This window comes from Daucus carota, chromosome 1, assembly GCF_001625215.2.
Source record: "Daucus carota subsp. sativus chromosome 1, DH1 v3.0, whole genome shotgun sequence".
Classification (NCBI taxonomy): domain Eukaryota; kingdom Viridiplantae; phylum Streptophyta; class Magnoliopsida; order Apiales; family Apiaceae; genus Daucus; species Daucus carota.
Genome location: NC_030381.2, coordinates 23,235,927 through 23,253,046, shown reverse-complemented (window position 1 = coordinate 23,253,046; position 17,120 = coordinate 23,235,927). Strand labels below are relative to the sequence as shown.

General features: G+C 35.0%; 2 protein-coding genes across 2 annotated transcripts; both read right to left on the bottom strand.

Moving 5' to 3' along the window:
* Positions 1-1,356: 1,356 nt before the first annotated feature.
* LOC108214004 (uncharacterized) lies at positions 1,357-4,664 on the bottom strand. Its single transcript, XM_017386133.2, has 2 exons — positions 4,353-4,664; positions 1,357-3,772 (listed from the first exon to the last, which is right to left on the bottom strand). Exons 1-2 carry the CDS (start codon positions 4,392-4,394, stop codon positions 1,553-1,555), a joined length of 2,262 nt encoding a protein of 753 aa, XP_017241622.1. The 5' UTR covers positions 4,395-4,664; the 3' UTR covers positions 1,357-1,552.
* A 10,405-nt stretch (positions 4,665-15,069) lies between these two features.
* LOC108205475 (stemmadenine O-acetyltransferase) lies at positions 15,070-16,903 on the bottom strand. Its single transcript, XM_017375450.2, has one exon. The coding sequence runs from the start codon at positions 16,726-16,728 to the stop codon at positions 15,418-15,420; it is 1,311 nt and encodes a 436-aa protein (XP_017230939.1). The 5' UTR covers positions 16,729-16,903; the 3' UTR covers positions 15,070-15,417.
* Positions 16,904-17,120: the final 217 nt, after the last annotated feature.

The following is a 17,120-nucleotide window of genomic DNA, read 5'->3' as shown; positions in this document are numbered from 1 at the left end:
CATCCTCCAAGCTTCTGGACTTGTTCCCTGTCAAACAATGGTCCTTACCTTCATCATTGCTTGACACAAAAGGAAGCTTCTTCCTCGGAACGAAGGAGAGAAATGGCATCTTATCCTTTCTTTTGTCGAAAGTGTTACCTTTGTTGTTCTTCGTATCAGATTTTTTTGCTCTCTTAACTTGCACTTTCTGCCTCTTGGGCTCCTTTGGTGTCTCCTGAGAATTTTGTGTTTGGACTTCTCTCGGAGGAGCTGTCATTGCAGGGGTTATCATTTCAAGTTGATACCCCCACCCCCGAACTCATCATGTATATATAGAAAATTGATCCTTGTCATGACAACATTTGTACAAATATTCAACTTTCAGATTATGAAGAAAGTGATTCAGAGTATGTTTGGCTAAGCTTATGGCTTATGACTTAATGGGACTTATCTGATAAGCTGGGAGTGTAAAATATTTTCTTGGGAATTTTGACTTATTAATGAGAGTTATTAAAAATTTAATAATAAAAATAAAAATAATTTATGAGTAATTTATGACTTAGAACTTAGAAGTAATTTTTATCAAAAAAAAAGTTGAAAACAAATTAGTCACCGAAAAAAGTGCCTCAAACTAACTTCTGACTTTTCAGTTTCTGGCTTATTTCTGACTTTAAGCCAACTTTTGATTTATTACACAAACAGATATTTTTAGTTTAATTTCAGAGATAACTTAAAATCACATATATCTTCTTCTTTCTCTATAATCGATGCAATTAAGACGCTGTTTGCGTAGATGCTTAACATTGAGTAGTGCTGACAAATGACAATCGATCAGAGTATCTATACCATGAAATGCAGGTTTGGAACGATTATAATCATCTGGCAACTATTATTTTCAGTAAAATGTTTCTAATTTTATGGGATTATATTATGGTTATTTTTTGATTCATTTCTATTATATAATAATTATCTTTTTTCACAAAAGGACTTGATGTCCAGAAGCTAGTAATAAAAAGCTTGGCCAAACATACCTACTTAGAACGAGACTTCTGATAGTGGACATGAGTACAATGATCACTCGATATTTAAACAAAAAAGGTTTCAGTAGCTAGTTGAATCATGAATGTTCTCATCACGTTTTCTGAAATTGTTTAGCATGACTGCCTTCAACGTGTCAGCAAAGATGCCAAGACAGTTTATTTCATATATTTATGCCAAACCTTACGAGCAGGGATCGGGCTTATATCCCTGTAAAACAACAATTTGGTCGACAGCATTCAAATTTCAATTGCTTAGACCAGATAAAGATTCCTAAATAACATGCCAGGGAACCCATGGTAACTGGATTTAGCCGAAGAATTCTACAAGCAAGTATAATTATCTATTCCTCGACGATTCCTGACTTGAATTCAAGTAAAATAAGAATCTGCGTATAATCAGCATATACAGTAGATCTTGTATTATGATACAAGATACATCTATAAACCCTGGAATTAGTAGTACAATACACTACATCAGCCTATTAGCTACATAACTATACATAACGTAGCCACTAATTTCCAAACCATATCCATTAGAGCAAATCATCAACTATACCAGCTTGCTTGACAAGCTGATCTGTTAAAGCAGAGAACTGTGCAAGTTCGGCTTGGACATTACTAAAGGATTCCTTGTTTGCATTTATCCCAGGTTCATGGGTAACTGCTTGTATGTTGTAATCGACCTCCATGTTCAAATGAGCCTGATTTATAAGCTGTTGACTCATTTCAGTCAGCTTTCCTAGTGTGGTAGTTGCCGCTTCAACTTCTAATTGTGCTGCCTCCAACTGTAGCTTTTCGAATGCCAGGTCTCCGACACTTTCGCCGCCAAATTTCCCCTGTGTTAAAGTATAGAGGTCCTGAAGATGGTTAACATCACTGTCTAATGCTTTCTTCACCATCCTTAGTTCCTTCTCTCTTTCATCTAGTCTTTGCAGTACCATCTCAAGCTCCCCATCTTTGATTGTAATAGCCCTCTGACCAGCAAGAACTTCCATTTCTTTTGATCTAAGACTTTCCCGTGTAATCTCAAGTACAGTCTCAAGCTGTTCTTTTTTCCATTTAAAAACATCAATAGGTTTCTCCCGTAGATCATGAAATTTGTGCTCCATCTCAGAACAGAGGTTCTGTGAATCATAATCTTCATCCTCAGTAAGCTCCGCAATCTGTTCAACAACAATTTCTGCTTCAGATAATCTTATCTTTGCATCAGTTAGTTCATGTTGGACTTTTTGAGCATGTTCCTCTGTCTCCTTCAGTATGGTTGTCGCTTGATGAAGTTGGTCCTCTCTTCCATCCATGAAACTGCTTAGCTCATTCATCTCCTGGTTTACATCTTCCAACATAATCCTTGTATTAGACAGTTCCAAATTTTTCTCTTCCAGTATAAGCTGAAGAGAGCGCTTCTCAGAGCTCAAATGCTGAATCTTCAGTCTACCTTCTACCAGTTCTTCCTCCTTCACTTGAAGAAGCTTTACTGATGCTTCGTGATCAGAAACTCTCTTGTTTAGATGCTCCTGAAGAGAATACATCTCTCCTATTGCATGTTGCACTGCAGATTTCTCTTCATTCAACTCCACTTGTAAACCATTGATAAGCTCCTTCTTCAGCTGAAGGTATACTTCAAGCTGATGATTCTCAGCTTCTGCAGTCCTAAGCATAATCCTTTCACTATCTACTTCTATTTGAGCATCTTTTAGACTTGTCATATAAGTAGCCACGTTGCTCCTTTGCTCTTCAAGTTCTATAAGCTGTTTCTCTAGTACCTGTTGTTGTTCATTCCTTTTCTCTCTGGACGAAGAAAGACCTTTCTGAGTTGACAACAACTCAGACCTAACACTAGCAAGAAGCTTTTTTACTCTTTTAAACTCTGCAACAGTTTTATTTGCTTCTCTTCCGTTCTTAGAGGCTTCATAAGCAAGCTTCTTTAGTTCTTCCTGTGCTAATAACCACGCTGTTGTCTGCTTCTCCAGATTGGCCTCGGCAACTTCCAATCTCTCGTTTTCCACTTTTCTCAAATTCAACGAAGCTCCAACTTCTTTCTCCTCCACTAGTATTCCTTGTCGAAGCTCTTGAACCTCAAGTTCTTGCCTTTTTACAACATTGTTTGCAGCATTAAGAAGCTTATTCCTGTACTTAAGTTCAATTTCTATATTTGCATAAACCTCGCTCTTCCTTATTAATTCATTCACCGATTTATTAATTTCTTCTTCTTTCAAGGACAATGCACACTGAGCCACAGAGATATCCTGATCCTTTTTCTTAACTTGCAGTTTAAGATCTTCGATCTCAGTTGCTTGCCTAGTCAAGTCTGTATTAAACTGCTTCAGTTCCTCCTCCAGTGTTTTGTGCTTGAGAGAAGCAGCTGATAATTCCTCCTCTCGCCTATCCAACTCCTCTTTTGCTTGGTTCAATTCATTACATTCTAACATGACCTTCGTTTCAGCCTCTCTTAGATCTTTTTCTTTTTTCTTTAAGACCGCCCAAGCTACCTGAAGAGCACAGTCCAAGTTCCCAAGTTCCGACCGAAGATCCTGAGTAAGATTAAGATCTTCACATGTCTGCTTTTCCAGTTTCTGTTTCTGGTCATACAACCTTTCAAGAATAGTTATGGAAGGTTCAGTTGCTTCACTGTCACTGAAACCTGGATTCCCTTCTTGCAAGACCGATTTTATCCACACAGCACAGGTCCTTTTCCGTTGGTGTGTGACAAAAGCAAACCTCTTCTGGATCCTGTCAAGCCTGACGAAGCAGAACTACAGGAAAAAAAGATTAAAAATAAGTAGCCTTGCATTTAGAGATGAAGAATATGCATATGCACTTGACGAATCAAATCTGCTCGACTTTACGAGGCACAAGATGGAACTTATTGCCGCTTTTCCTGTAAAAGCAACAAATCCACTAATAGTAAGAAGTAACAAATATGACGAGGCGGAGGGCAGGGACTTTAATGTTGCATTTGGTGATGAGAATTGAAGATGACGTAAATATCCAAACATGAGTAATTTGGACATAGTTGAGCTTTACAAATTAGTCACCGATTCCTTGTACAATAATTCCCAGCATCAGATAGTGATCCCAGACCTATACGAACTTCGGAAACGATGCAGATGTACTCTATTTCCAGGATGTTAACATTTAAAAATCACAAGCCCATCCATAGTGTACTCACAATATCACTACTGCTTAATCAAGAATCTAGAATACTCATTCAATTTACAGAACCAACTACTTTTCAATTTTAGAAATAACAATTGACATCTTACTCTCTGGGGATATAAAGTAAGCACAGCACATATATTGATTGATATGGATATAAGCAACCGTATCGAGTACCTTTGATGGAAGATTGGGCTGAAGAGCCGTGGAAAGAGCCATGACGAATTGATGGATGAGGCGCAAGATAGATAAACGATGTGGTTGAAGGCTAATATGCGCGGGAGTGTTGTGTTGGATTCTTGTTTCCTCTTTGGGGTGGGAATCTCATGGCTTTCATTTACTTCCGCGGTTCCGCCCACTTCAAGTATCCCGTTGTACTGCACTGTATAAATCACGGATGATAATATTACATCAATTTCACGGATGATAATATTGCATCATTTTTTTTCTGCGTTCATAGAGAGGGATGTTCACCAACCAAGCCTAGCTTTTTTTTTTTTGACGAGCAGAGTTTTTTTATCGAACAAAACTTGTGTTCGAGCCTAAAGGTGAACACGGGTCGGGTTGACCGGGTTAGGGGCAAAAATTCAACCCAACCCAATATAATCGATTTATGAAAATTCGAACCCGTTAACCCTGAAAAATATTTTCAACCCAACCCTATTATTCGCACATCGGGTTGGTTTGGGTCTAGTCGGTTTGTCGGGTTTTATTCATTGTTTGGTGTAGTATTTGGGGCTATATATAGTATGGTGTTTGCGGTGGCAGTAGTAACAGAGCCATCGACTTCAGAATCCATTACCTTCTTGTAAAACAAAAGTAAAAGGAGTATAAGGTAAAAAGATATTGAGCAAAGTTTACAAATTAAAATATAGTACAAGCACAGTTTAATAAGTTTAATAATCATGCATCACACGTATAAACACACAAACACATTATGTAAGTGAATGCTTCGTTAGTTGTTTATATAGACAAACATTGTAGAAAAGAGAGACAAAGTGTATGTGATCATTGACCAGGAACTTACAAGGCTACTACATTAATAACAGAATTCCCAAAACAACTTTTGCATATGTAATCTAAGGATGGTCACAAACTTATAATATGAAAATATTATTCTTTCTTTCCTAGTGAACTTAAGCGGGTTGGGTTGGTTTGGGTGAGGGTTAATAATTTAAAAACTCTAAAACCCAATCTATTCGGATTGATAAAAAATGAACCCAATAATTTTTTGGTTTTGAACGGTTTGGTTTGTTCGGCCGAAATATGGGGCGGGTTGGGTCGGTTTTGCGGGTTAAATGGTTTTTTGTTCACCCCTATTCGAGCCCGTTAACTAACGAGCCGAACACGAACTTGTTCGTGAATAAATACGAGCCGAGTCAGAAAAAAATAAAGTTAAACCATTAGTTGACTTTTAAAATAACTAACCAAATAATTATTCTTGCTGAAACTTTGGTTATTTCACTAAAATATATATATTTAGGGGCTTATTCCACTAGAAACTAAATTAGCCTAGAAATTAGAAACTAGTATCTGACAAATTTTTTATCATTATATTTAATTTCAAATATCACTCGTTTGTACATCAAAAATCACTATTTCCCACACAAGAAATCTCAGAAATATAGATATATAAATATACATATATACAACATATATCATCATCATCTTCACTCATACGACATTGAGGAACCTCTGGGCATCATCATCAACCCATTTCACTGCTACGGCCGTCACCTATAACCATGATTGACCCACCACCGCTTGTCATCATAATTTGCAATTACTAGTGATTATTTACCACCACCACACACCTCATCTTGTCATTTTTTTACCATCATAGAACTCCTAAAATTATAATCGATCATCAATAATCGATCAACAATAGCAAACATAAGTAGATTTTCTCAATTATTAACATTAAACAAATGCTAATTTGAATGCATAAAACAGTGATTAATAGCGTATAAACGAGTGATATCTGTAGTTATAAACAATGATGATGGGAGGAGTGGTTTCTAGTTTCTAGAATAACACTGGTTTCTATTTGATCACTTGCCTATATATATATATATATATATATGTGTTAACATTCATACGGTTGGATCGGTAAAAAATACTTTTAAAATATCGAAACACTAAATTAAGATTAAACACTAGTTAGCGGTACTAGTCAAACCTAGGCCCGACAATTTAACACGTAACACGCTAACACGAAACGAAACGACACGGAAAAAATGGATATGGGTTTTGATTTCTGATACACGAAACACGAAAGTACACGAACACAAAATTACATGATAGATTTCGTGTCGGATATGGTTTTCATTTTGGATACACGAAAGTACACGAAATATTTGTACATAATATTTATTATATATATATATATATATATATATATATATATATATATATATATATATATAGTATGTAAGCAATCACCCCAAAAACTAATGGGCAGTGAAGCATGAAAACGCAATGAACGAGCAACATTCAGTAGAGTACGATGCTTTCGTTCAACCAAACCGTTATTCTGTGGTGTGTATACACATGTAGTTTGATGAATTACACCCAAATCAGCAAAATATGCAAGCAAGTCCTTGTTTACAAACTCTGTACCATTATCTGTACGCACAATCTTTATAGAGGCATCAAACTGTTTCTTCACTTATGCAAAAAATTGCTTGAAAAGAGAAGGAACTACTATTTTATTAGCAAGCAAATACACCCAAGTAGCTCTGGATTTATCATTGACAATAGTAAGAAAGAAAGTACAATTATCATGTGTTTTGTGCCTATACGGCCCCCAAAGATCAGCATGAATTATATCAAACACCTTCTCAGTTACATATGTGTTAGGCTTTGATTTGATCAATGGACTTAAGCGGAATCTTACCTATTGTTCGATTAAGTGTCGAACAAGTAACAAACAAGATTCAAATCAACTCAGCTCTTATTGATCACTATAAGAACTGTTACAATACTCTCTAAAAAAACAATGTTCTCAAGAGCTGCTAGGTTACACAAAATATTACTCGTGTTGTGCTCCTTACTCTTATTTTCGTAAGACCTAACAATCTGTGTTTATATAGTACACAACTTCTACAATTACTAACTTGATATTCCCTCCGTCTCCTCCAATTCTTATCATTTGGAATGGAGGGCTCGGCACGCATTTTAAGACTCATATAAAATATAGTTCTATAACTTATTTTTATAATTTTTTTTTTCTGAATAAAAATTTAAACATTAGATTTTTATTCAGAAAAAGAAAATTTTAGAAATAAGTTATGGAACAATACTTTATATGAGTCTTAAAATGCGTGCCGAACACTCCATTCTAAACGATAAGAATTGGAGGGGACGGAGGGAGTATAATCAAACAGAAGTATATATCTATAAATAAGCTATATCGTGTCAATCTTCTTTCTTTCCTTGTCAAACTCGGATACTAATAATACTCTATACTGATCAAATATCCGTTTATTGATGCGGTTCCATCAGTTGCTGATGCGGACATCAATTTCATCAATTAAGTAAAGAGCTTATTGCACTTTGTAACCCTACACTTTGGCCAATTAGCAAATCAGACTCCACACTTTGAAACGTGACACATTGTAACCCTACACTTTATTTTCCTTTCGGTTTGTAACCCGGGCCCACTATTCCGTTAAAAAACCCCGTTACTGTGAAGTGATTAAGGGGTTAACAGCTGCAATTTCAGTTTATAACCCCCTATTATCCCAGTACTTGATGTAGGCCTGATAATTTAACACGTAATACGCTAACACGAAATGAAACGACACGAAAAAAATGGATATGAGTTTTGATTTTTAATACACGAAACACGAAAGTACACGAACACGAAATTACACGATAGATTTCGTGTCGGATATGGGTTTTCATTTTGGATACACGAAATACACGAAAGTACACGAAATATTTGTACATAATTTTTATTATATATATGTTATAATATATTATATAAATAATTGTGTAATATATATATATATATATATAGGGTTGCACTCCACACAGAACACTTTAAAAAAAGAACAACATAGAACACTATCATAACATTTTATTTTTCACAAAGAATGATTTGTTAAGATTATAATTATATAGTTAAACATCATTTAAACCTAATATATGAAATATAACATCCAAATTCATCCACATTATTACTATGAAATATTATAGAATTCATAACAGAATCCAAGATAGAATCCAGAATAGAATCATATATATATTTTTTGCACGATTAATTTTACATAGAATCATGTTATTTTTAACCCAAATTTATTGTTAAACATGACGGATTCTATTATTATTCATAATAAAAAGTTAATCAACTTCAAATTTGAAAGTAATTTAAACTTTAGATGAGATTCTATATTTGATTCCAAAGTGTTCTGTGTTGTTCTTCTTTTAAGAGTGTTCTTTTTTGAGCAATGCCCTATATATATATATATATATGTAAATATATATTAGAGATTCGTTAACAAATTTGTAGAGAATCGTATGCAAGCATAAATATATCATTCATATTTAACAAAATTATATAGAAAAATATATATTAAAACTATTTATCGATTAAAATTATATTAATATTTTTATATATAATATACACGAAAAGTACACGAAAAATACACGAAACGTTTCGGATCGAATACGGGTTTCAGATTAGGTATACGAAATCAATAACGGGCGGATACGAGTTTCACCTTTGAGTACACGAAACACGAAAATACACGAAACGAAACAATTTGCAGCCATTACAAAAATAGACATTCCAAAAGTATCATTTATTTTGTTACAGGTTTTAGTTGTTGTTTCTGTGCTTTCTCTATATGGTTTTGAACTGCAAAAAATCAACTGCATCAAGTACAGTTGATAGGGGGTAATAGGGGGTTATAAACTGAAATTGCAGCTGTTAACCCTTAATCACTTCACGGCAACGTGGTTTTTTAACGGAACAGTGGGCCTGGGTTACAAATCGAAAGGAAAATAAAGTGTAGGGTTACAATGTGTCACGTTTCAAAGTGTGGGGTCTGATTTGCTAATTGGCCAAAGTGTAGGGTTACAAAGTGCAATAAGCTCTTAAAATTCAGGAGTAAACATTGTGTACTTGCTGGCGAAACCCTTATAATAATCAGCCGAAAATAGTTTTTGGAAAGTGAAAACTGAAAACAGTGAATTACAAATTTGCATCTTCTTTCCTTGGACAACAAGACGAGTTTCTGTGTAGACATCCGCGCAGGTTAGCAGCACCTTGTTTATCTCATGCTTATACACATAGTCCCCCTTCTCTATACACCTATTATCGACTAATTTCTCATCTTCTTGTTTTAAATTTTATCATTAAACTAGGATGTCTATGAGTCTCAATTTTATTTATTTTTGCTAAGTATTCGATTGCTGGGAGTAAGAACATTGATTTTGCTGATGGCTTTTTTTTTTTTGAGTTTTGATTTATGCATATCGAAACCTTGGGAGTAAAATTACTGCATTCACTATACTCTGGTTTCGATGCCAATACCTTGTGCACACTTGAAAATTTTATATTGATAATTGCGGAGTAGTCTCTTAATTAGGAATTATATGTAACAAAATGTAAAGCACCAATAAAAGAACCAGCATTCTTCAATAGAATAAGTCTCCGCAGAATTGGTGTTTTAGTTTCGCGAGACCACCACATCTTGTGATCATGTCATTGATTGGCTAGTTTAGTTGCGGATTAGGTGGATGGTAGCTGGTCTACGACGAAATCTCTTTCTAAAGCATAGCACTTGTAGAGTAATGATCAGATTATATTCTTTGTAGAATGGAAAAAGAAGAACAGCGACAATCTCCAGCTGTTACAGCACCAGCCATTCCTTCGTGCAGGAAAAAGAAATCTGAAGAAGCAACTTTCTTAGAGGACGTAAAGGAACATATTGACGAATTCATTCATGCTTCAATGGATGAACATGCTTCTTGCTTTAAGAAAACAATCCACAAAGTTCGTATCTAATCTTTAACTTCTATATGTTTTGCAGGCCGTGCTTAATTCTGTTATCTATATTCTTTGCTGAGTGTTCTTTTTCATTCTTTTTTAGATGTTTGGAATGTCAAAAATTGTTGCTGAAAGAAACTCTCGAACTGAAGAAGTTGAAAGTTCTCTTCCTCTTCAAACAACCACCGTGGATTGAAATCCTATTCCACACTTGTTTTACTGTTTTAGCTCGGTGTAATAAGCTGATATCGCATAAACCAGGTGCATGGTTTACATAATTTTAGATGAGAGACTTATTAATTTAAACTTTATGTTCCAGCTTGGTGGCTAAATTTCCTGGGTCACAATGAAAGCTGGCTGTCTTTGTAACATTTTTTTGTGGTGTTAAACTATGCAATTTATAATACTTCTTTGAATATTATATACCATATTATGTGTCTTTTAGTTGACGTTTGAGGAATTTGAATTTATACCAGTGCCAAAATTTCAACAAGGATCTTCTAATGGCTGTAGTTAATTTTATCTTGATATTAATTCGTCATTAGATGATTAATCTGTTCCACCTAACCTATGTCTTGGAAATTCTCGCAATACAATTAGGTTACTATAATGCTCGAAACTTTGGGATACACTGTTTGGATGAGGTTTTTAATTGCTAGTTTTAGGCTGTACTTGATAGACATAGGTTGTTCGGGGTCCAGTCGCTGATACTGACATGCTGTAGTTAAGGCTATACTTGATACGCATAGCTTTTTCGGGGTTCCAGTTGCATGTATAATGCCGACATGCTGTAGCTAATCGCTATATGATATAGGGGACACTTTACTTGTTAGGGACAGGTCATCTGGGGCGCATATATTAGGGTGTAATCGACTTCTATATGATATTAAGGAGGCTGTAGTTGATCAGCATAGGAATTGAAGGAAGAAAGTCAGGAATCAGCACAAATGGAAAAGAAAGCCAATGTTAGGTAATATATCTCTCCACTATTTTTGTTTCCTGCTTTTCAGTACCAGGTAAGATTTTAGAAGTATTATCATCCTGAGCCTCCAAAAGTCAAATATATAATTGTTACTTACTGGTGTGTTTTACATGTTATTTGCACAGGACATCTATGTATCAAAGCAGTTTTGTTGTGAGATATGTTTCACGAGATTACTGTCACCATCTTCCTATCTTCTTTGTTTTACTCACTACTTTTTAATTCTAAAACTAGACCATGAATCGATTAACTCTTTTTTCTTCCTTTTTTCTTTTACGCCAAGTGAGCTTGAGTTCTTGATTAGTGTCAAATTGGGATAACTAAAGGATACTTTTACACTTTGCTCCAGGATTTTATATGTTGGTTAATAATTGAAGAACAGCTATATAGGAGCACACGGAAGATACTGTTCAAAATATTATCCTTTTTGAGTGTTATAACTTATAAACTAGTTTATCAAATTATTCCCATCCTTTTTTACCTCTGTGAAATAATACTAGTACTTCCAACACAATGACATTAATTATCATTAAGTTTTGTGAGGTTATGCAAGGAACATATAGAGAGGGTAAAAATCATCAAAAGTTACCTTGAAGTTATGACTTATAAAAACAGAGCGCTAAGTCGCTGACATCTAGTATGCTGTAAAAGTTTCCTGTTCTATAAGCAATTATGATGCCATTATGTGTTATTGACTTATTGTGGTACATGCGATAGAGTAATAAGTAATTGCACAGATACCTTCAAGTAATCACATAAAATGCAATATTTTCTTTTTTGTATGGTCGAAAATTGAAATAATCATCTTCAAACCCCTTGGATTTCATTAAGACTTTAAGTCACGCTCTGTGTGTGAGCTGCCAGATTGAATTGTTGATTAGCGAAACAGGAATTGAGATTTTTTTATATATGTTACTAATTGTTTATAGTTCCCAGCTTATGTGGGTGGTGAATTTCTGTGGTTAATTCACCGAAGGTCTATTTTTTATTTTTTTATTCCATAATATTATTGTTTTGGAAAGCTACCCTGCATCAGAAAACTTAGCTGAGAACATCTTTGTTGATGGAGGCAGGTAGAAGCAGCCCCTTGTATCCTTAAGTGCTAAACAACTTACAAATATAGGTATTATATTTTTAGAATTTTCTTCTGCCTCTTCAGTTTTGGTAATATATTTATAAATTTACGCAACATTTCAAAATTTTTGCCATGATTTTGTGATCCATGAGATCTATTAATTGTATGGATACGTATACGGATCTATAACTTCACAGATTAGGAACTATTGTGCTAATATTGAACCAAGTGCTGCTATGTACAAAATGGAATGTGATAGTAATTTTTGTAGCATTTTAAGTAGGAGTTGCGTATAGCAAAATGTGCCCATAAATCACCAGAGGTGAACAAATAGTGGTATTGACATACGAAGAGATACAGACTTGTTGCAGTGGCAGGATTAGTTGGATTAAAGAAGAAAGATAGTGAGCCCCAGTATTCTATTTTGATCGCTGTTATCTGAAAAATTAGGAGTAACTATTTTCATTACAAAACACACACATAGTTACACACACATATCAAAATATTTGTGTGCATGTAAAATGGTGATTTTAATCTCCTGTTACAGTGCTTCTAGAAGTACAAGTGGTAAAGTTTGGTTTTCAAAATAGAAATTGACCAGCTGCACAACTGTTAGACGGATTAAAGCTAAACTATTTCTCTATGGAAGTGTTTTCAAGTCAACTGGCTCTGGTTTTTTACTCTTTATTTGAACCCTGGATATTTCAGTTTTTTTGCAGTTAGCAGTTTTAGCAGTGCAAAACTGCGGTATAGTAGGCAATTCATGTATTGCCAGTTGACATGATCTGAAATTTGAGAAGAAAATGCTTTTCTATAGGTTTTATACCTTGATTGGTCCTTGTTGCCCAAATTTTGCGGAGGTTAGTTAATGTGGTGATAGCTGATAGGGATGTTAAACAGGGGGCCTCAGGCTTCAGTATTGAACTAGACTTGACTATTGACTACATGTTCGAGAATAAACAATGGGAACAACAAATAATCTTCGCCTTGCGGACGAGTGACATGCCTTGCTAACTTTTGAATAATTGCAGGAAAGTATATATTTTTGTTTAATGTTGTGGTGCATGAACTTTTAATGTTACTTGTAAAGAAGTTATGCTTAATGAGATTACTGATCAAGTCAGGTAATTAGTAGTACATGCTAAATATGTAGTTAAAAAACAGTGTTAGCTTTTCTACCAAGACTTTAATTCATCAATATATTTAAACTTTTGCTCCTTATTTACATTCAGTTTGTATACATACACTGTAAATTTAATATTTCACTAAGCAAGAGGTTGGAGGTCCAGAAAACAAGTCTGAGTATATGCTAGCCTTTGTTTAAAATAAACTAACTTATGAGTTATATGCATCTAACCAATATCTGTTGTAACCTTTTACAGGAACTTAATTTTCTTTATTTTGAATATGATCAGATGTAAGATTTATTTCCAAGTGTATGATTGACAAATAGCTGATGTGGAGGACGCAAAACTATATTGAGCCCTCTAGTATGTAATGGCATAATCAGGTATGGTACTGTTGTTGATTTGCTTAACTTGGCTGTTCTTAGTTTGGTGCTTCAGGGATTGGATTAAATTATTTATTTAGCATCTCTTGGTAGTAGAACTTCAATCATGTGTGATCCTCCTGCTTCATAGGGTATTGAGTTAAATTATATCTATGCTTGCATTGCTCACTTGTCATAAAAAAATTTAGTCCCTCATTATTGCAAAAGAATTCACATGAATTATTGTTCTTTTTTAATAGGATCAATATTTTAAATTGTCTATGAGTTGTCATATCCAATTTTTGCAGGCACGCATACTATTGGAAGTATATAACTGTCAGAACAGAAATGTGCTATTTAGGTTCTAAATAACCTGTAATATACTCTTTATCTGATAAGATATACTTTAAAATAAATAAGCATTAAAGTAAGTTGTAGTGTTATAAATGGGGCATAAAAGTTCTAATGGGTTCTGTTGTTTCATTCTGAAGCAGTCTACTAATGGCCTTTCAGCCTTTGTAAGAGCTTTAGATTCCATGTGGCTGAACTTAAGTGTTTTTTTTTGTGACGTGAACTCAAGTGCTATGTTACTCCGACTCTTCTCTTTAGGTTGCCATTCCTGTGCGTACACGTGTACACGATCCTTATTTCGTGTTGGATCCTTTGATTAAAATGTGGACACTTTGACCAATTCAAAAATCAAATATGGGTCAAACTTACAATTCAAAAGAAATATGTGAGCAAAAAAAAAAGAAGCAAGAATGAGATTAAAGTACAGAATATGCCTGATTTGCAAAATCCCCTGCAAAATCAAATCTAATTTGAGTTTTATTGTTACTTTTTGTTAAGATGTCTAACTTCCCATACTTGTTTATTAGTATACTACAATGTGCCCCCGTACCCGTGTCCAAAAATAAGACAGTGTTCCCGTGTCCCCAATTTTCAAAGTTCTCAAGTCCGACACTCGGATACATGTCGTGTCTAACACTCTGTACCCAAGTTCGAGTAACATAGCTCAAGTGTTTTTTTTTTTGAAATTATATATTTTAGAACTCTTTACGATTGGATAATTTCCTTTGCTGTATAAAATAAATGTTGAAATAATTATTTATGTTTAGAATGAAAGTGCGGGAGTTATAATTATCTCAGAATTATATGCAGTTTCTTAGCATCCAACTTTGGCTATCAGGCATAAATGCCTCATATGACATTGATTTGCAGTACATTAGTTTTGTAGTGCTCAAGGAGGGAGTTTTTCTTTTCGTACTGGTATTCACCTCGTTATCGCAGAATGCCTATTTTGATTTTTTGTTTTTAATCTGTTGATGCTCTGACAGTCTGACTGATATCTGCTTGAATGAAAAAAGATTATTTGACGTATTTTTTCAAGTGATAGACAATCTGAGTCTTTGATCTTACAAGGGCTTGAGAATACATCCTTTCAGTGTGTTTTTAATTGCAGGATTCACACCTCAAGAATGAAGAACAAAATTTTAATGGATATTTCATACACACTTATACTTTATTAGTAGGACACAGTCTTGATGCCACAGAGCCAAGCAATTCCTAAAAGCCAAAATAATGGTTTATGATCATGAGAAGATCCTCTGGCATATGGGTCAGCATGGCCCAAATCGTCGTCCTTGACGATTTATTTGGTTTATGAATGTAAATTGACCCTTGATCAGATATCCAAAATTGTTACTCAGAGACTGAAGTTTTTTCTTTTTCTGGGTAAGATGAAACATACTCTTGAAGGTCATGATGCTGCTCGAATTCAGCCATATCTTGCTCTTCCATTATAACCCATGCTTCTATTCCACTAGTTTGTCTAGAGTCTAAAAGAATAATTGTATCCTTAGTAGGAAAGCTAGCACTACTCACCCAACAGGGCTTTCCCCAACCAAAATCTGCCTCATAAATTGGAAATCTGCACCAACTAGTACACCTTAGCACTTTCATGTCCTTTTGGGACATCAGTTTACCTATATTTTTGAAATTATTTATTGCAAATTCATATCCATCTTTGCCTAGTAATTCCTTTGCATGCTCACTGTTTATTTTTGCAAAAGCAGACCTTAATTCATTCACCAAGAAGCTGAGCTCATAGTCTTGGGCCTCTTGGCCACTTATAACTGCACTTGCCATCTGAAACATATTGCCAAAAAAATGCGTTGGAAGGGGTGGCACCATTCTACACCTCAAGTTCACCGGATGGAAAACAGCTGATGCTTTTCCTTTCTTCATCACACATTTCCATATGAAAGCTGTAACTATCTCGACCCGTGTGGGCTGCAAGGTTTCCGCAGCATTTGCCTTCAGTGCTGAAATTGCCGAGGCAGTAAAAATGAACCTTTTGGTGACAAGTCTGTCCACTGGTGGAATAACTACTTGATTTTTTGCATCTGTCATGCTGCTCAGAGAATAATCTCTTGGTGGGAACATAACTGCAGAGTTGAAGGATGGAAATACTATGTTGCTCTTCCCACAAGCAATGGCGGCCCAACTATTCATGAAATTGCTTAAGGTACAAGCATCTGCTATTCTATGAGAAATGCAAGTCCCAAGTACTATACCACCACAGTTGAATAAATTAACTTGAATGGCTAACTGTTCTTCTGCTTTCAGCATACAGGCATCGCTTAAATTGTATGGAATCAGCTGGTCTAACACCGCAACTTGAGGAAATTCAATAATGTCCGAGAGCCTAGAATCAACCCGAGTTTCCAGATACTTAACACCTTGGTCATTGCAATCAACAAAGCTTTGCCCTTCCATTCTTCCAGCCAAGGGATAAAATTGAGTCAAGGCATCAGAAAGTGAACTCTTCAGCCGAAAACGCATGGTAGATTGTGTAATATTGCTGGTCTCATCGTAGTAATAGTAGAATATGAGAGGGTAAAAATGAGCAGGCATGCATTGATCTAAAAAAGAGAGCCTGAATTTTTTCAGGTGAGATGGTGTAGCAGAAGAAGGTTTAATAAACTGTGTGGAAACTATATCAATGTTCATTTTTGGTTAGTTTGAGGTTTTTGCACATGAATCCACTCACTATATCTACTTTTCTTCTTTGTTCTGGTCATGCCCCCAGAGATTAAGATGTCTGGGCATCTTCTTGAAATTGAGGCCACCAGATCAATTATCTTGAGTAAGCTTCCAGTCCTAGAATTTTCTATTGTGTTTTGCTGACATGTCCATTTATTTTAAGTTTCTCATCACATCTCAAGAAAAGCATCTATTGACCACCCATTAGCTTCCAAATCTTGAGGATTAACGTGTTAGTTAAATTATTATGAATGATGAAATATGTTAATGCTAATTATTGAATGAGGATGGTCCTTCAGGAATAAGAAATACTAGTATGATGGTACGTACTCCACTTGCATGATGTTAACATCACACTG